At 65.1% G+C, this 17074-nt stretch overlaps 2 protein-coding genes across 6 annotated transcripts in view; one reads left to right on the top strand and one right to left on the bottom strand.

Annotated features, from left to right (window-relative positions):
* DBN1 (drebrin 1) overlaps positions 1 to 6765 on the top strand; it is a 28509-nt gene extending 21744 nt beyond the window's left edge. Inside the window, exons 10-15 of one of the 4 annotated variants that reach the window (XM_054037543.1) lie at positions 1502 to 1616; positions 3307 to 3444; positions 4532 to 4666; positions 4758 to 5335; positions 5657 to 5756; positions 5866 to 6765. In XM_054037543.1, the coding sequence (XP_053893518.1) occupies positions 1502 to 1616; positions 3307 to 3444; positions 4532 to 4666; positions 4758 to 5335; positions 5657 to 5756; positions 5866 to 5936 (1137 nt within the window). In that variant the 3' untranslated portion in view covers positions 5937 to 6765. Of the gene's footprint in view, positions 1 to 1501; positions 1617 to 3303; positions 3445 to 4531; positions 4667 to 4757; positions 5336 to 5656; positions 5757 to 5865 lie in introns of all 4 variants that reach the window. The other 3 variants (XM_054037542.1, XM_054037544.1, XM_054037545.1) reach the window with 3 other exon arrangements.
* A 258-nt stretch (positions 6766 to 7023) lies between these two features.
* On the bottom strand, positions 7024 to 15218 carry PRR7 (proline rich 7, synaptic). Of its 2 annotated transcripts, none has more exons than XM_054037547.1 (3): positions 15043 to 15218; positions 8124 to 8840; positions 7024 to 7691 (listed from the first exon to the last, which is right to left on the bottom strand). In XM_054037547.1, exons 2-3 carry the CDS (start codon positions 8416 to 8418, stop codon positions 7312 to 7314), a joined length of 675 nt encoding a protein of 224 aa, XP_053893522.1. In that variant the 5' UTR covers positions 8419 to 8840; positions 15043 to 15218; the 3' UTR covers positions 7024 to 7311. The 2 variants fall into 2 exon arrangements, with proteins under 2 accessions (XP_053893522.1, XP_053893523.1); XM_054037548.1 differs by lacking the exon at positions 15043 to 15218 and adding an exon at positions 9021 to 9160.
* Between the last annotated feature and the right edge of the window lie 1856 nt (positions 15219 to 17074).

The following is a 17074-nucleotide window of genomic DNA, read 5'->3' as shown; positions in this document are numbered from 1 at the left end:
GGGGGCAGGTGGACAGGGGCGGGTTGGGGGGCAGGCTCGCGGGGGGCAGGCGGACGGGTAGGGCTGGGGGCAGGCTCGCGGGGGACAGGAGGGCAGGGGCAGGTTCGTGTGGGGTTGGGGGCAGGCTCCAGGCCAGACGGGGCTGGTTGGGGTGGGGGGGGGCAGGCTTGCGGGGACAGGTGGACAGGGGCGGGCTGGGGGGCAGGCGGGCGGGCAGGTTGGGGGCGGATTCGTGGGGGGCTGGGGGCAGGCTCGGGGGGGCAGGCCGACGGGCGGGTTCCTGGGGGGCTGGGGGCAGGCTTGCAGGGGGCAGGCTGACCGGGGCGGGTTGGGGGGCGGATTTGTGGGGGGCTGGGGGCAGGCTCGCTGGGGGCAGGCGGACAGGGGCGGGTTCCTGGGGGGCTGGGGGCAGGCTCGCGGGGGGCAGGCGGACAGGGGCGGGTTCCTGGGGGGCGGGTTCCTGGGGGGCTGGGGGCAGGCTCGCGGGGGGCAGGCGGACAGGGGCGGGTTGGGGGGGCGGATTTGTGGGGGGCTGGGGGCAGGCTCGCGGGGGGCAGGCGGACAGGGGCGGGTTGGGGGGGCGGATTTGTGGGGGGCTGGGGGCAGGCTCGCGGGGGGCAGGCGGACAGGGGCGGGTTCCTGGGGGGCGGGTTCCTGGGGGGCTGGGGGCAGGCTCGCGGGGGGCAGGCGGACAGGGGCGGGTTGGGGGGGCGGATTTGTGGGGGGCTGGGGGCAGGCTCGCGGGGGGCAGGCGGACAGGGGCGGGTTGGGGGGGCGGATTTGTGGGGGGCTGGGGGCAGGCTCGCGGGGGGCAGGCGGACAGGGGCGGGTTCCTGGGGGGCGGGTTCCTGGGGGGCTGGGGGCAGGCTCGCGGGGGGCAGGCGGACAGGGGCGGGTTCCTGGGGGGCGGGTTCCTGGGGGGCTGGGGGCAGGCTCGCGGGGGGCAGGCGGACAGGGGCGGGTTCCTGGGGGGCTGGGGGCAGGCTCGCGGGGGGCAGGCGGACAGGGGCGGGTTCCTGGGGGGCGGGTTCCTGGGGGGCTGGGGGCAGGCTCGCGGGGGGCAGGCGGACAGGGGCGGGTTGGGGGGGCGGATTTGTGGGGGGCTGGGGGCAGGCTCGCGGGGGGCAGGCGGACAGGGGCGGGTTGGGGGGGCGGATTTGTGGGGGGCTGGGGGCAGGCTCGCGGGGGGCAGGCGGACAGGGGCGGGTTCCTGGGGGGCGGGTTCCTGGGGGGCTGGGGGCAGGCTCGCGGGGGGCAGGCGGACAGGGGCGGGTTCCTGGGGGGCGGGTTCCTGGGGGGCTGGGGGCAGGCTCGCGGGGGGCAGGCGGACAGGGGCGGGTTCCTGGGGGGCTGGGGGCAGGCTCGCGGGGGGCAGGCGGACAGGGGCGGGTTCCTGGGGGGCGGGTTCCTGGGGGGCTGGGGGCAGGCTCGCAGGGGGCAGGCGGACAGGGGCGGGTTGGGGGACAGCAGGACACTCACGGCTCCGTCTCTGCCTCGGCAGGAAGCTGCCGCCATCATTGCGCGGCGCCCCGACAACCCCCGCGAGTTCTTCAAGCAGCAGGAGCGAGTGGCCTCGGGCAGCTCTGACGCCACGTCCCCCTTCAGCCAGAGGACAGGTGAGGGGCCGGGGGGCAGGCGCGGGCAGTCGTGCGGGGGCCGGGAAGGGCAGCAGGCAGGTGTTGTGGGTGCAGCCTGGCTTTGTGTGTTGGGGGTTGGGCCTAGCTGTGGGCGTGGGGGGGAAGGGGAGCGCATTGGGGGGTGGGGCCTGGCTGTGGGCGTGGGGGAGGCAGGGGGGGCATTGGGGGTGGGGCCTGGCTGTGGACGTGGGGGGCAGGAGGGGCGCGTGGGGGAGGCAGGGGGCGCATTGGGGGTGGGGCCTGGCTGTAGGCCTTGGGGGGCAGGAGGGGCGCATTGGGGGGGCTGGCTGTGGGCGTTGGGGGGGCACATTGGGGGGGGCGTTCAGGGGTGGGGCCTGGCTGTGGGCGTGGGGGGGTAGGGGGGGCGTGTTGGCTGGGGCACTGCTGTGGGCGTTGGGGGAGGCAGGGGGGGCATTGGGGGGTGGGGCCTGGCTGTGGGTGTTGGGCCAGTCCCTGCCAGCCGCCCGCCCCCCCACCCACCCAAGGGTGTTGATGCAGTGTGGGTGCTGGGCTAGGAGTAAGGTTCCCAGGTGTCCGGTTGGATGGCCTGACTGGACATTAGGAGTCTGGTTACTGTGGGTGGGGGGAATTGGCAGCCTGTCGCCCAGCCTGGACCCATGCACCGGCTCGGGCCATAGCAGCCCCTTTGAGGCGCACGGTTTGCAGGGCTGCGGCGGAGGACACAGCGAGCGGGGTGAGGGGCTCCCAGGGGCATGGGAGGGAAGTGTCACAAGCTGCCCTGCCAGCTGGTGCTGCTCCTGGCCACACTCTCGGGCAGCTCCGGGATGGGGAGGGAAGGGGGCTGCCAGGCAGGAGGGCCATGCCTAGTTCCCCAGCGGGGTTGCCTGGCTGCTCCGGTGCGGCCGCAGCGCTCTTGTGACCTGCACTCCCTGGCGGCCTGCTGGCGCTGGGCTTTGCAAGTCCGTTGGGGCTGCTCACGCTGGAGTTGAGGGGGGAGAGCAGCAAGGGGGGGTGGGATCTCTAGGGGAGAGGCAGAGAAGAGGCAGAGCAGTAGTGGGCCTGGGGAAGAGGTGGGGCCCGGGTTCCGGTTTTCAGACCGTAGAACGTTGGCCACCCACGCTAAGTGGGGAATTGGGGGTGGGCAGCGCTGCCCTGGGCAAGGTCTGAGCAGATGGGGAAGGGTGTGGGGAGTCCAGGTTGCCCAGGGCTGGGCTGGGCTTGGGCTGTGACTCCTGGGGGAGTCTTTCTGACCTGCTGCTGTGCTCCAGGGCTGGAGATGTGCCCGCTCCTGGGGGTTTCCTCAGGGCAGGACAAGGGGACGTGTCTATCCGGATCTGCCAGGCCGGGCTGGTCACTGCCCCTTTCTGCCTGGAGCTCCTGGGGACATGGGGCTGGTGCCCTGTGTGCTGGTGGCTGGGCACAGTGTCCTGTCCCGTTCATGCCATGTAGGGTTGTGCTACTGACCACAGGGAGCCGGGGCTGATGGGGTCAAGAGAGAAGTGCAGCGTCCGTCCCTCCCTCCCTCTGTCCCTGCTTCCCCCATCCCCTCAATGCCCTTGAGCTGAGCCCCCCGGGGTGTGGCCCCCACCCACACTGCTCCTCCCTGTTCACGGTGGCACTGGAGGGGGGCTGGGCGCTAGAGCTGGGAGACTGACCGTTCTCTTTGCTTTCTCTGTCTCCGTGCGTCTGTCTGTCTTTCTCTCAGCAGGTCGTCTGCACTGTCCTTTCATAAAGACACCTGACAGTGGGCCGCCTTCCTCCTCCTCCTCCTCTTCCTCCCCCCCGCGGACCCCCTTCCCCTATGTCACCTGCCACCGCACACCAAACCTCTCCTCCTTCTTCCCATGTAGGTAGCAGTGCCCGGGCGAGTGCCCAGGCCCCGCCCTGCTGAGGGGAGAACGCATTGGGGAGGCCCCATCCTGCCCCCCCCCCCACAGACCCCCTGCACGTGGTCTCTGCAGAGGGAGGTGGCAGCTGCAGGGCACTATAGGTTTGGCCAGGGAAATGGGAGGAGAAAGCAGCTGTGGGGACCAAACGGGAGAGCCAGGACCCTCCTTTTTCACAGACACCAGCTGGGGCGTGCCTGGGGGGGTCAGAGGTGCTGGGGGGGACAAGGAGACCGGGGTGTGCTGGGGGACCGGAGTGTGCTGGGGGGGCTGGCCGGGGGACCAGGGCGTGCTGGGGGACGGGGGCATACTGGGGGGCGTGCCAGGGGGACCGGGGCTGGCTGGGGCATGCTGGAGGGCAGGGGTATGCTGCAGGACCAGGGCGTGCTGGAGGGCTGGGGCGTGCTGGGGGGCTAGGGTGTGCCAAGGGGCTGGCTTCAGTAGAATAAATATGTGAAATTTCTCCCTAAAGTGGCAAAGTGGCGACTGGGTCAGGTGGGCGCAGGATTGTCCCCGTCCCGTCAGGGGGCCTGCTCCCGCTGCAGTGCTGCCCCCGTGGCCTGGCTGAAGGAGAGGGGGCTCCATGGGCTGGCACGTGCTAGGCGCTGGGCCCAGCTCCCATGGGGTGTCTAGCTCTGGCGGGGGTGTGACTGTAGGCCTGGGGCCTGAATTCCTGGCTGGCTGGGTGGGGTGGGCCGGCTGTGAGGAGAGCCTTGGGGCGCGGGGGAGCAACCCCGCTCGTGTCTGTGAACCCCAAGGGCTGGCCCTGGGGCCCCCAGCCGCCTGGATGGAGTGTCCTGCTGGCAGGCCTCCGGCCTTCACCCTGCTGCATGCCCCAGTGGGCGGAGGGAGGAGCCGCCCCCAGGGACTCTTGGCTGGAGAAGGAAACTCCAGGATGGGCTGACGGTGGGAGGGGCTATCCGTGCAAACGAGGTGATGCATATTAATTTGCAAACGAGGGGCCTGCTTATTTGCACCCGTGCCAACGCACTGGCTGGCGAGGGGTCGGCCTGGGGCCCCTTCAGCTTCCGTCTCGCTCGTTCGCAGGCAGCCAGTCGGATGCTCACAGAAAGGCCTCGGCCGTGGGCTGCAGCCCCTGTGACTCCAGCCCGGCCTCCACACCCGTCGGGGAGCAGATCGAGAGGGCGCTGGACGAAGTGACGCAGCAGGCCCCGTGGAAAGGTGGGGTGCAGGGGAGCCCAGGGGGCCCCTCCCCGGAGGGCAGGCGGGAGCAGGGGCTGGACTCTGATGCGCTCTCTCCCCCTCCGTGCAGACTCGCCCGGACCCAGCAGCGAGGCGCCGGCACCGCTGACGGCAGATGAGCTGCCTGGGGGCCCTGAGTGGACAGCAGCGCAGGGGGGCGGGCTGGGCCCCACCGAGGACCTTGTGTTCCTGGAGCCCAGAGAGCCACTGCTGTTCCCCGTGGCCGTGCTGCCCGCAGAGGGCGAGTCCTCGGGCCCCGCGCAGCCCCCCGGCCCCAGCCCCGAGAGCCTTATCGACCTGTGGCAGAACGACAGCACCACCCCGCCCGCTGCCTGGGAGCTGGCCACACCTGCGCCGTCGGGGCCCCCTGCGCCCCTCCTGGTGGAGGTGGATGTGCCCCCAGCCACCCCCGCAGCCCCCGCTCCCCCTGACGACAACCTGCTGAACTTCGACGAGCTGCCCGAGCCACCGGCCACCTTCTGCGACGCGGAGCAGGATGAGGAGCCGGCCAGCCTCATTGCCATGGAGGGGCCGCACCAGATGACGCTCAGCTACCAGCATGCCCTGCAGGAGGCCGCCGGCGGGCAGCAGGTCCCCGATCCCCAGCTGCTGACCAACGGAGAGATGGCCCAGAAGGAAGGAGTGCAGGTGAGCTGGGCGCTGCTGCACCTGGTGCCCTTTCCCCCAACCTGGCCAGGCAAGAGGCTCCCTGGGGCGCCTGCCCCATACCCACTGCGGCCCTGGCTCTGCCCTCCTGGCCCTGCGGACCCCTTGGCAGGTGGGATCCGGCTCCTGGGTACAGAGCCCAGCCTGAGCCTGCAGCAGTGGCAGCGGGAGGGGTGTCCTGGAGCCGCAAGCCCTGGGCCGTGGCCAGGTGGTAAAGGGCCAGCTGGAAGCACTGTCCCTGCTGGCCGCTCGCTCTGCTCTGGGCTCCTCCGTGGCTGATGGCAGCTCCGTTCTCCTTTCCAGGCCAGCGAGGGCTACTTCAGCCAATCGCAGGACGAAGAGTTCGGCCAGGTGGAGACGTCTGCCAAAACTCCTCCTGCTGTGTTCTACGCCAAGCCCCCCGGTGAGTGGGGCAGCCCTGGGCATGTGGGGGGCAGCCCAGAGCCCTGCTTTGCTCCCCCTCGAGGGGGGCACTGGGCTGCCTGGCGCTAACACGTCCGACTCTCCCACAGAGATCGACATCACCTGCTGGGACGCCGACCCGGTGCCTGAGGACGAGGAGAGCTTTGGGGGCAGCGTCTAAGGCTGGGCCCTGTGCGCGTCAGACCCCCCGGGACCGCCACCGTGAGATCCCAGCAGTGCAAGACGGCCACAGCGAGGGGCCCAGCCCCATCCCTCTCCGTCTGCGTGTGCCCCTGGGCCCGGCTGGACGGGCCAGCCCCGAGGCACCCCTGCCCCCGCAGGGCAACTTTTACAGCTTTCCTCTCCCTCTCTCTCTCTCTCTCTCTCTTTTTTAAAAGTTGTCTCACTAGGAGCCATGTGGGTCCGCCCGCCCCCCTTCCCTTATAGTTCCCTGCTCCCCCACCCTGCCGCTCCTGCCTCTTTGCGTTGAGCTTGTATATTTCTGCACGCCCCTCAGCTCCCCCGACCCTGGTGCCCTGAGGGAGGCTGGGCAGCTGGTGCTCTGTGCATGGGGCAGGGGCCTCGTTCGCCTCTCCCCCGCTGGCTCTGCCCAGAGCCCTGAGAACTTTGCACGAATCAAAAATAAATATGGCAATAAAATGACCCTGTGTGGGTGCGGCTCTGGCTGGCTGCAGCCCCCCTCACTTCAGCTGCGCCCCAAGGTGCTTGTGCAGCCGAGCCCTGCCCCCCGAGGGGAAGGTGTTATGCACCCCTAGGGTGGGGGCTAGGAGAGAGCTAGTGCCCGGCTGTCTCAGCTGCAAGGACCCTGCCAGTCTCAGTAGGAGACTGTGGCAACCCCCCAGACTGTCAGCCCCCTGCGCCCCCCCCCTCTGCTTTGTCCCCCCTTGCTTGGTCCCCTTCTCAAGTACAGTAACTGGTTTTTTTGAAAGCACAAATTGTGTATTGGCAACGTGCTAATGTATGTTAATAAATAAATCGCCTCCACCCTGGCCTGGCCTGAACCTGGCTGCTTTCTGGGGGAGGGGCAGCGAGTGCATGGGGGAGGCGCCCTGGCTGCAGGAGCTGGGCTCTGGGCATTGTGCTGTGACAGAGCCAGCCCACAAGCACCCCAGGGGGAGAGTGGGTCCAGCCCTGTGGGGCTGTGCTCACCTGCTGAGAGGGATGCTCCAGGCCCCATTGTGGAGGGCAGGGTGGAGCCTGCCCCGAGTTCCCCCACACCCAGGCAGCCTGGCCCTGCTTGGAATGAATCTGGTGCCACAAACTTTTATTCTCAAACTGTAACAAACAAACTAGGAAAGAGCCGAGTGCAGGGCCTGCTCGGAGCCCCAGTCAGCACCAAGGGCGAGATGGGGACCAGCCCCTCACACACTGGCCGCAGCAGGCAGCGCTTCACATTGTCCAGGCAGGGTTTGCACTAGCCCTGAGGTGGGGCCCAGGGCGGGCTCCCAAGGAGAACGGGCAGCTTCGGATCAGGCAGGCCCTGCTGCAGCCCCAGTCCATGCAGGCTCCAGTGTGGCACTCTGCCCGGCAGGCCCCTAAACCGCCGTAGTCCTGCCAAACAAGGGCATGGAGACAGGGAGATGCCAGGCCCCAGGTTCATACGTGTCCCTGCTGCTGAGCTCGGAGTCCATCCAGCTGGGGAACATGCGCTGGGCACGCTCGGCCTCCAGGTAGAAGGCCGGGCCCTGGCTGGCAGAGCTGGGCAGGTGCAGGGCTGTGCTGTAACCTCGGTCCAGGAAGAGGGGCTTGTAGCTGGGGGGCTGCTCCTGTTTCTCGGGGCGCTCGTGGCTCAGAAAGGGGGCGTTGATCTTGCGGTATAGCCCCCGCGTGTCCATGAGCACCTCGCTGTAGGGCGGTGGCGGCTCAGCCATGAGCAGCGCCTCCTCGTAGCACGGGGGCTTGGAAAGATCCGACTCTGCAAGGCAAGCAGCAGACACGCTGAGTGAGGGGCCGCACCAGGCTCTCCCCCTTCTTGCATGTGTAGATGGGGCCTGAACCACAGCCTCTTCCCCCCCTTTGGCCCACAGCCTCCATGAGGGGTGCAAGGCCCCAGCCAGCCCCACAGGTGCCCTGCAGCAGGTGCTGAGTGGGGTAGGGGTCAGGCTCCCTAGGGCATTCTGCTCTGGGACTGAGCACGGCCAGGCAGCCAGGGTTCTGCTGGCCTGGCCAGTGGGGCAGCACGGGGGTTGCTGTAGCCAGAGAGGCTCTGAGTGGCCGGCTGAGCGGCCAGGCCCTGCCTCAGGCTCTGAACCTGCGTGAGCAGCGGCCGCTCCCTGCCTTGGGAAGCCCCTGGCGGCGATGGGCCAGGCCTAGGGAATTGGCACCGTGGGTCACAAGCAGCCCTCACCGTGCCTGTAGCTCCAGGGCCGGGGGGGCGGGCCGGGGGGGTGGCGCGGCTCCATGCGCAGCCGGGGAGGGATGGCCATGGCCATGCCGGGGGGGCTGCCCGAGTAGCCCTCGTAGTGCAGCGGCTCCATCTCCAGCGCGCGCAGGTTCTGCTCCCGCAGTCGCTCCTCCTGCTGGCTCTTCACGCGGCGCCGCAGGTAGCTGCAGAAGCAGCAGAGCAGGACGATGAGGCCCCAGATGAGCCAGAAGCCGGCGAAGCAGGTGAGGAAGGTGTAGGTGCCCTGGGACATCACCATGGTGGCTGGGCTGGGGGCCGGGGGCTCCCCTCAGCTGCAGGCAGGCAGGGCCCAGAGCACCACACGCCCGCTGCCCATCGCCTGTGCCCAGGTGCCAGCGCCGGCGGCTCGTCACTCGCTCAGGGCTGCCTCCGCGCTGCCTGCAGCCGTTGCCATGGCGCCCACTCCAAGCGCTGGGGACGGATGGGAGGCAGAGCCGGGGGGGGCAAGGTCCATGGGGCAGGGCTGCTCAGGGGCGAGGGTCAGGGCCTGCCCTGCTCCCCAGGCACCAGGCAGGGACAACCGGGGGGCAGGCACTCCGGAGGGGCTCGTCCGCTGCAGGGATCTGCAGAGCCGCAGGCCAGGCTGGGTAGCCCCGTCCGAACCAAGAACACCCAGCCCAGCTCCTTCCCATCGCTGTGCCGAGCAGCCAATGGCGCCACCTGCAGACGGACAGACAGACAGACCTCAGCATGACGGGCGCACCGTGGTTCCCATAGCGACTCACCCACGCCCAGCTCAGGGTGGCCAGGCCGGCTCCCGGCTACAGCCATGTGGCTTCCCTCAGGCTGGGTCCCTCCCGCTACCGACCACCACCCGTTAGCCCAGGCCCCCTTCCCCACCTGCTCATTTAAGGGCTGCGTTCCTGTGCATGTTTCCACCCCCGCCACAGCCAGCGGCCCAGGCCTGCCTCAGACCCCAAGGCTGGTGCTCCAGGGTGGCCAAGGCCCCGAGCCCAGCTCCGCCCAGGCTACGGAGCCGTCTGCAGAAGCCAGCAGAGCCCGGTCCAAGGGGATTGTGAAGGGAAGGGGGGCACTGGGCTCGCCAGCCTCCCAGGAAGGGCTGGGGTTGTCATGGCAACAAGCTGAAAGATTCTAGAAATGGGAGGCTTGTCGCTGGCAGCCCCGGAGCCTGTCTGCTTGGGGATGGGATGAGCTCCACCCCCGTTCTGCTTCTCAAGGTTCACCGAAGGAGCCGGGGCGGCGAGGGAACTGGAAAGAGCTGGGTTAGACAGTGTCCTTGGACCCCAGGATGCACCATGATGCCACAGGGCCTATCAGCCAGAGAGGCCAGAGAGCAGCAGCTGCTGCTGCAGCAGAAACATTTCTAAAGGGACAAGAACAGATAATTTGCACTCAAGAGTTGTAAAAGAATTGGCTGAGGAGCGGCTGAGTAATCGGTAATATCTCATAATTCTTGGACAACGGGTAAGTCTCAGAGAAGGGGAAAATATTCTAAAATGTGCCAATATTCTCAAAGGGTAAGTGGGATGAGCCGGGTAACTATAGGCCAATTAGTCACGTTGATCCTGGGCGAAATCATAGAAAATCTGTTCCAGAATGCAAAGCAACATAACTAATGCCAGTCCATGTGGGTTCACAGAAAACAGGTCTTGTCAAACAAACTTGGTCTTGTTTTGAGATTACAACCAGAGTTAGTAAAGAGAACGTGCCGTGACGTTAGAGTTCTGTAAGGCATTTAGCGGTAGCCCCACAGGCCTCGATTACATTACAACTAGATTAATGGATTGTGTTTGTATAGTGCTAGTTTTTAACGAAGCACAGATTAAATGGACTAGAAACTGACTGACAGATTCCAAAAGCAATTACCAAGGGGGTATTTTCGTCCCCAGAGGCTGTCACAGGGCGACTAGCCCCTTTAAGAGGAAGCGGGGCTGGTGCACCCCTGACTGATTACTTGGTGCCCAACTGGGTTTACGGGAAGCCCCTGGGCCCTGAAGAGGAGCCAGCAGCGGGGGACGGGTGCTGTCTGTGGACCCCTCAGCCCAGGGAGGGAAGGGGAAGAACGACCGAGAGCTGCTGAAAAGGCACCTGAAGGACGCAGCTGGGGAAGCTGTTGAAGGAAGTTGAAAAACAGGCCCAGCAAGGAGGCCTGTGCAACCCCTGAGCTCACAGGGACAGACCGAGCAGAACCTGGAAGGGCTGAAAATTGGGCCGAATGGAGGGGCTGGGAGCTGCCAGAGCTCCGGGAGAAGGTGTTGCGCCCTGGGGGAGGCTGGTGGAGCAGAGACTTGCCTTTGGGTTTGCTTTTTGTTAATGAATCAGTCCCCAAGGAAGGGGGTTGGTATTGCATGTAAGCCTCCATGGAGCATTCCTGGGAACCTGTGAAGGGGAAACTGAGGCTGGGTGCTGCAGAGCCACCTCTGGCCATAAGGGGGCAGTGAGGAGGTGGCCTGCCCTTTACATGCATCTTGTTTCTAGAGCGGTCCCGCAGGGGTCTGGTTTTGGCCAAAGACTGGTCAGTATCATCCTCCGTGTGATCTGGCTGAAGATAAAGCGGTTGCTCTAAGTTTGCAGAGGACAAAAGTTGTTGGCGTGGTAACTGCTGCCGTGTCAGTTCTGCAGAGAGATCCGTATCACACAGTAAAGTGGGCTTAGGCCCATGCCTGGAACCCAGAGCACAGGCCGCACTCCCAGGCTGGGGGACAGCACCTTGGAAAGCAGGGACGCAGACCAGGACTTGGGGTCCTGACAAGCCTGCCCAACGTGTGCACCCAGCGGAATGCTGTCACCAGGAGGGCGAACGTGATCCTTGGCTGTATGAGCAAGTAATCCCTGCATTACAGAAACGAAGGGCTGTAACCACCTCGACGTGTCACCACGCCCAGCCCCTGCACTGAAGCAGGACTAAGAAAAGCTGGACCCTCCTTGGCAGGTGTTTGTCCAACCTGCTCATAAAACCCTCCAACGACAGGGATTTCACAACCTCCCCGGACGCCTGTGCCACAGATTAACCACCCTGAGAGTTAGAAAGATTTTCCTAATATCCAACCTCAATCTCCCGGGTTGCAGATGAAGCCCATTGCTTCTTGTCCTGCCTTCAGTGACGTGGAGAACAACCGATCAGTCCTCTTTAGAACAGCCCTTCACATAACTGGAAACTTATCAGGTACCCACCCTTGGTCAGTTTCTTTTGTCAAGACTAAACAGGCCCAGTGTTTTAACCTTTCCTCAGAGGGCAGGGTTTCTAAACCTTTGATATTTTTTGTTGCTCCCTCCTGGACTCCCTCCTATTGATCCACTTCTTCCCTAACGTGCGGCACCCAGAACTGGACACCGCACTCCAGCTGAGGCCTCCCCAGTGCTCAGTAGAGCGGGACAGTTACCTCCCTTGGCTTACCTACGACACTCCTGTTAATACACCCCCAGGAGGATGAGAGCCTTTTTTTGCAACTGCATCCTATTGTTCACTCATGTTCAATTTGTGATCCATTGTAACCCCAGACCCTTTACAGCAGAGCTATCACCTGTTATTCCCCCTTTTGTAGCTGGGCATTTGATTTTTCCTTCCTAAATGTAGTACTTTGCACTTGTCTGTATTTAACTTACTCTTATTGATTTCAGACCAATTCTTTAATTTGTCGAGGTTATTTTGAATTCTAATCCTGTCCTCTTAAGTGCTTGCAACCCCTCCTAGCTTGGTGTCATCTGTGGATTTTATAAGCACCCTCTCCACTTCATTACCCAAGTCACGAACGAAAATAGCGACTAGCCCCAGACTCGGGACTGATGCATGCACTAGCTCCGCCCTCCCAGTTTGACAGTGAACCACTGATAACTCCTCAGTGAGTGCGACTGTTCAGCCAGTTGTGCACCCACCTTCTAGCCCGCATTGCCCGAGCTTGCTCATGAGAATGTCATGTGGGACTGTGTCACAAGCCGTGCTAAAATCAAGGTATCACGTCTACGGCTTCCCCCCATCCGCTAGGACAGTCAAAGAAAAAGGTGAGGTTGGTTTGACATGATTTGTTCTCGACAAATCCACACTGGCTGTTCCTTATAACCTGTTATCCTCTAGATGCTCACAAATTGATGGTTTAATCAATTGTTCCAGTATCTTTTCAGGTACTGAAGTTAGGCTGAATGGTCTATAATTCCCTGGGTCCTCTTTGTTCTCCTTTTTTAACCTGTCTGCCCTTCTCCAGTCCTCTGAGTTCTCCAAGAGAATTAATTGCTAATGGTTCTGAGATGGGGACAACTAGTTCCTGAGTACCCTAGGATGAACTTCCTCAGACCCTGCTGACTCGAATCCATGGAAATATTCTCTAAGCGGTAACTATCAGCAGGACGAGGGAGGCGGTGTCACCTCTGTAGACGGCCATAGTGAGACTATTACTAGACGCTGTGTCCAGTTCTGGGGGCCGCACTTCCCACCGGATGCTGAGAACGCTTGGAAAGGTTCCAAAGAGCCAGAAGCACGAGTCCGTCTGGCACAGCGAGAGCCGGAGGATCAATTGTTTAGTTTCCCAGGGAAAGTTAAGAGGTGACTCGATCGCAGTCAGAGTCCCCACATGGCAGAAAGATTTGAGGGAAGAGGGAACTTTACTCTGAGACAAAGGCAGAACAAGATCCAATGTCTGGAAGCTGAATCAAAATCAGAGTAGAACTAAGGGTGTTTCAAATACAGTCAATGATTAACCATTGCAGGCTGCACCCAGGGACGCTTGGGGGCTTCACAACAAGACTGGCCTCTCTGCTCTAGCTCCGCTCTGTGTGCAGCCGGAGCTCAGCACAGCTGGTTCTAACAGTCCACTCTGGCAGCAAGACTCTGAATGGAGCGATCCACTCCCCAGGCTAAGCACTGCAGCCTCCCTAACAAGGAAGGAAGCAGGGCTGGCTCCAGGCACCAGCTTGGCAAGCAGGTGCTTGGGGCGGCCGCTACGGAGAGGGGCGGCAGGTCCAGCTTTTCGGTGGCAATTCGGCGGATGGTCCCTCACTCCCGCTCGGAGCGAAGGACCTTCCGCCAAATTGCCGCTGCAGATCGCGATCGTGGTGTTTTTTTTGTTTTGTTTTGTTTTTGGCTTCTTGGGGCGGCCAAAACCCTGGAGCCGGCCCTGGAAGGAAGGAACCTCCCCCAACCCCATGTAAGGTTCTAGACCAGCCAGCCCTGGGGAGAGCACGTCAAAAACAGCACAAGCCACATGGCTGCAGGTCCTTGCACAGAAGGAGGGGCGATGGCAGACCCTCCTCTAACACAGTCAGCCATCACCAAGCCGGAACCTGCCCTGATCCCAGGGGCGTGACTGCGAGACTGAGCCAGGTACTTTCTATCCAGCATCTGAGGTCCACCACCGGGCAAGAGAGAGATTCCCTTCGAGGTGCAAGGAAAGCTGCTGAGAGGGGAGAGCCCCCCAGGGCCTGGGGATCTTTCCCTTGCATTTCCAGAGGGAACATCCCCTGCCAGAAACGCACATTTGAGTGTGTCAGACCCCAGCCAGGCTCTGAGCTCAGGGGAGATCTCTGGCACCAGGCACAGATGTGGCCATAGAAGGAGGCCCCCACTTGGAGCAGTATTGGCCTAACAGGTTGTTGGGTGCTGGCTGGAAAGCAGGGGCACGGAGCTAACCTACACTCCGCGGTGTGTCCATCCTGCCCCGCAAAGGGCCAAGAAGCAGTACCTGCCCAGCTATGCCAACACCTCCAGGGCAGCAGCATGGGGGAGGTTTTAACTGCACCTAAAGCCAGTCCAAGAGTGGACTCCCCCTTAGCTCTTGGCCTGGAGCCATCCCCCGTGGGGCAGAGGGCTCAGCACACACGTAGCAACACGCAATCGGCCCTGGTTAGCAATGGGCAAAGCCTGACCCAGGACAGGGCCTAAACCTCGTACCCTGCATGCAGCCCAAGCAGGCTCCTTCCCCGAGGGCACGTCTCCCAACCGGGCTGGGCTGGAAGTCACAAAACACAACCAAAGGGGGGGAAGCCAGAGCCACTTCCCACGCTCCAGGGAGCCGTGACCACGCTGAAGGAGGGCTGGGCTCGGACTGAACCCAAGCCAAACCCAGTGCAAGCAGCTGGACACGTGGAGCACTGGGGCAAGGGCAGTGCCAGTGCAGGAAAATAAGCCGCTAACGAGCGCCTGGCTTCCTGGGCAGGGGTCCAGCATGGCCCGAAACGGACCCTGGCGCGTACAGGCCAAAGGAAGCGGGAAGGGGAGGAGGGGACGCTGGTGCCCTGGGGGGCACTGCAGGGGAGGGCTGGCACCCTGGAGCTCAGCATAGTGGAGGGGCTGGTGCCCTGGAACTCGTAGGGGGGGGGGGAGCTGTCTCCCTGGAGGCTCTGGGGGTTGGTGGTGCCCCAGGATTGGGGGGGGGAGGGACTGGCATCCTGGCTCTGTGGCTGGATGGGGTTTGGGATTTGGGGGGGGGGCTGGTGCCCTGGGACTCGAGGGGGGGGTTTGGCGCCCCAGGATTTGGAGGTGGTGACTGGCCCCCCCGGGGCTCAGCATGGGGGGCGGGGGCTGGCTCCCTGGAGGCTCTGGGGGGGGAGTGCCCCGGGGATTGGGGGGGGGCTCCCTGAAGGCTGGGGGGGGGGCGCCCGCCCGATGCCGGCTCCAGGCTGCGGTGCGGTGCGGAGCCGCCGCGGGTCCTGCTGGGCGAGCCCCGGCCGCAGCTGGCGGCTCCCCCCGGCGCGGGACCCCAGGGCCCGGCTCCAGCCCCCGGGAGCGGAGCACGTGGCCGGGCTGGGGGGGGGGAGGGGGGGTCTGTCTCCCAGCCCCGCTCGCCCCCGGCTCGTGCACGTGCAGCCCCCGCGCAGCCCAGGGGCACGCGCGGGGGCGGCCTCCGCCTCCGCAGCCGGGCACGCGCGCACAGACGGGGGCGCGCGCTCAGGTCCCCCCCACACTCACCCGCGGATGCGCCGAGCCTCAGCGTCCGGCGGCCCCGATCCCGCACCGGGCGGCCGCGCACGTGCAGCGCCGAGCCCGGGCCCGCGCTCAGGCCGGGCCCCTCCGGGCGGCCCCTTCCCCGCGCCCCGCCATGGCGGGAGGCCCCGGCCCGGCTCCCTTTGTCTGCCGAGCGCTCCCCGGCTCTGCCCGGCTCTCGCTCGAGCTCCCGGCCCCGCCCGGCTCCCGCCCCGCCGCTGGCCCCTCCCCCGGCCGCCCCTCCCCCCGCTGCTGGGGGAGGAACCGGCAGGGGCTGCGCCCCCCTCCCCCGGGGAATCGGCCCGGGAGCCCCCCCTGGCATTTCCTGCCGGCTCCAGGGACCCTCACCCGCGCTGCTGGGGAGAGAACCCAGGAGTCCGGGCTCCCCGCACCCCCCCCCCCAACCAAACCAGGAGACACCGTTCCCCTCCCAGAGCCGGGGAGAGAATCCAGGTGTCCTGGCTCCCAACCCCCCCAACCGGGGACACCGCTCCCCTCCCAGAGCTGAGAAGAGAACCCAGGTGTCCTGGCTCCCAACCCCCCCAGCTGGGGACACCGCTCCCCTCCCAGAGCTGAGAAGAGAACCCAGGAGTCCGGGCTCCCCGCCCCTCCTGCCAAACCAGGAGACACCGTTCCCCTCCCAGAGCCGGGGAGAGAATCCAGGTGTCCTGGCTCCCAACCCCCCCAACCGGGGACACCGCTCCCCTCCCAGAGCTGAGAAGAGAACCCAGGTGTCCGGGCTCCCCGCCCCTCCTGCCAAACCAGGAGACACCGTTCCCCTCCCAGAGCCGGGGAGAGAATCCAGGTGTCCTGGCTCCCAACCCCCTCAACCAGGGACACCGCTCCCCTCCCAGAGCCGAGAAGACAACCCAGGTGTCCGGGCTCCCCGCCCCTCCCGCCAAACCAGGGGACACTGTTCCCCTTCTAGAGTCGGGGAGAGAATCCAGGTGTCCTGGCTCCCAGCCCCCCCACTCTCCCAACCAGGGGACACCGCTCCCCTCCCTGAGCCAGGGAGAGAACCCAGGAGTCCGGGCTTTCCTCCCAGAGCCAGGGAGAGAATCCAGGTGTCCTCCCCCCCCCCCCCCCGCCCCTCCATTATTTGCCACCTGCTGTGTCCAATCAGAGCCCTCACCCTGCAGCTTGAGAGCAGGGCTCTGGGGCACAGAGGTTCCTGTCCAGTGGATTATGAGGAAACTCTGGCCCCCAAGAGGCTCCAAGGAGGGGCAGGCCAGGGCTTGGCCTGGAGTGAGGACAGAAAGGGGGGCAGTGGAGTCACAGGGGGGGGGGGGGAATGTGCCATGAGGATGCACTGCCCATGCGTGTGGCACAGCTATGATGCTAGGTCAGGCGAGGCTCCCGGGGGGGGGGGGTGTCGGGAGCTGGCACTGGGCTGCCCCCCACTAGTGAGATGCCTGTCTCAGCAGCTACTTGGCTGCCTGGGCAAGGCTGGCCAGGGCTGGTGGGGGGCATGGGGTAGAGCCTGCTGCCCCCGCCCCCCCCCCCATGTGCTCGCTGCAGACTGCCAGCTGCCAATCCCGACTGCCGCGCTGCCCGTGGGGCCCATGGCAGGAACAATGCACCTGACAGCCACTCTGCGCTGCTGTCATGGTGACAGCGCTGGGGGAAACACACGAAGCTGCCACTTAATTTAATGTGTCGTTCTCTGGCAGGGCCCCGGGCGTGAGCAGGGACAGGCCACAGAGCCAGCTCACGGTCATTTAAACAGACACTGGCCCACGTGGGACTCAAATTCCAGAGGCGTTACCCCAGGCAAGAGAGAAGGGCAGAGACGCTCTCTCCCCCCCCCCCCAGGGCGAGGAGGCAGAGATGGCCCGGCCTGGATGGTGGTAGAGGGGGCTCGGGGAGTCGGCGGGCAGAGACGTGGGAAGGGGGCTCTCCCCAAAGAGCCAGCGAGGCCCCGCTGCCCAGCCTGTGGCCACACAGGCACAGGGGCTGGCACTCACATGCAAACAGGCCAAGCGACTTGGGAATGCCTGACACATGCCCAGCACCTGTC

This window comes from Malaclemys terrapin, chromosome 8 (genome assembly GCF_027887155.1).
Source record: "Malaclemys terrapin pileata isolate rMalTer1 chromosome 8, rMalTer1.hap1, whole genome shotgun sequence".
NCBI lineage: Eukaryota > Metazoa > Chordata > Testudines > Emydidae > Malaclemys > Malaclemys terrapin.
The sequence above is the reverse complement of the archived record's forward strand: the minus strand, read 5'-3'. Positions and strand labels throughout refer to the sequence as shown.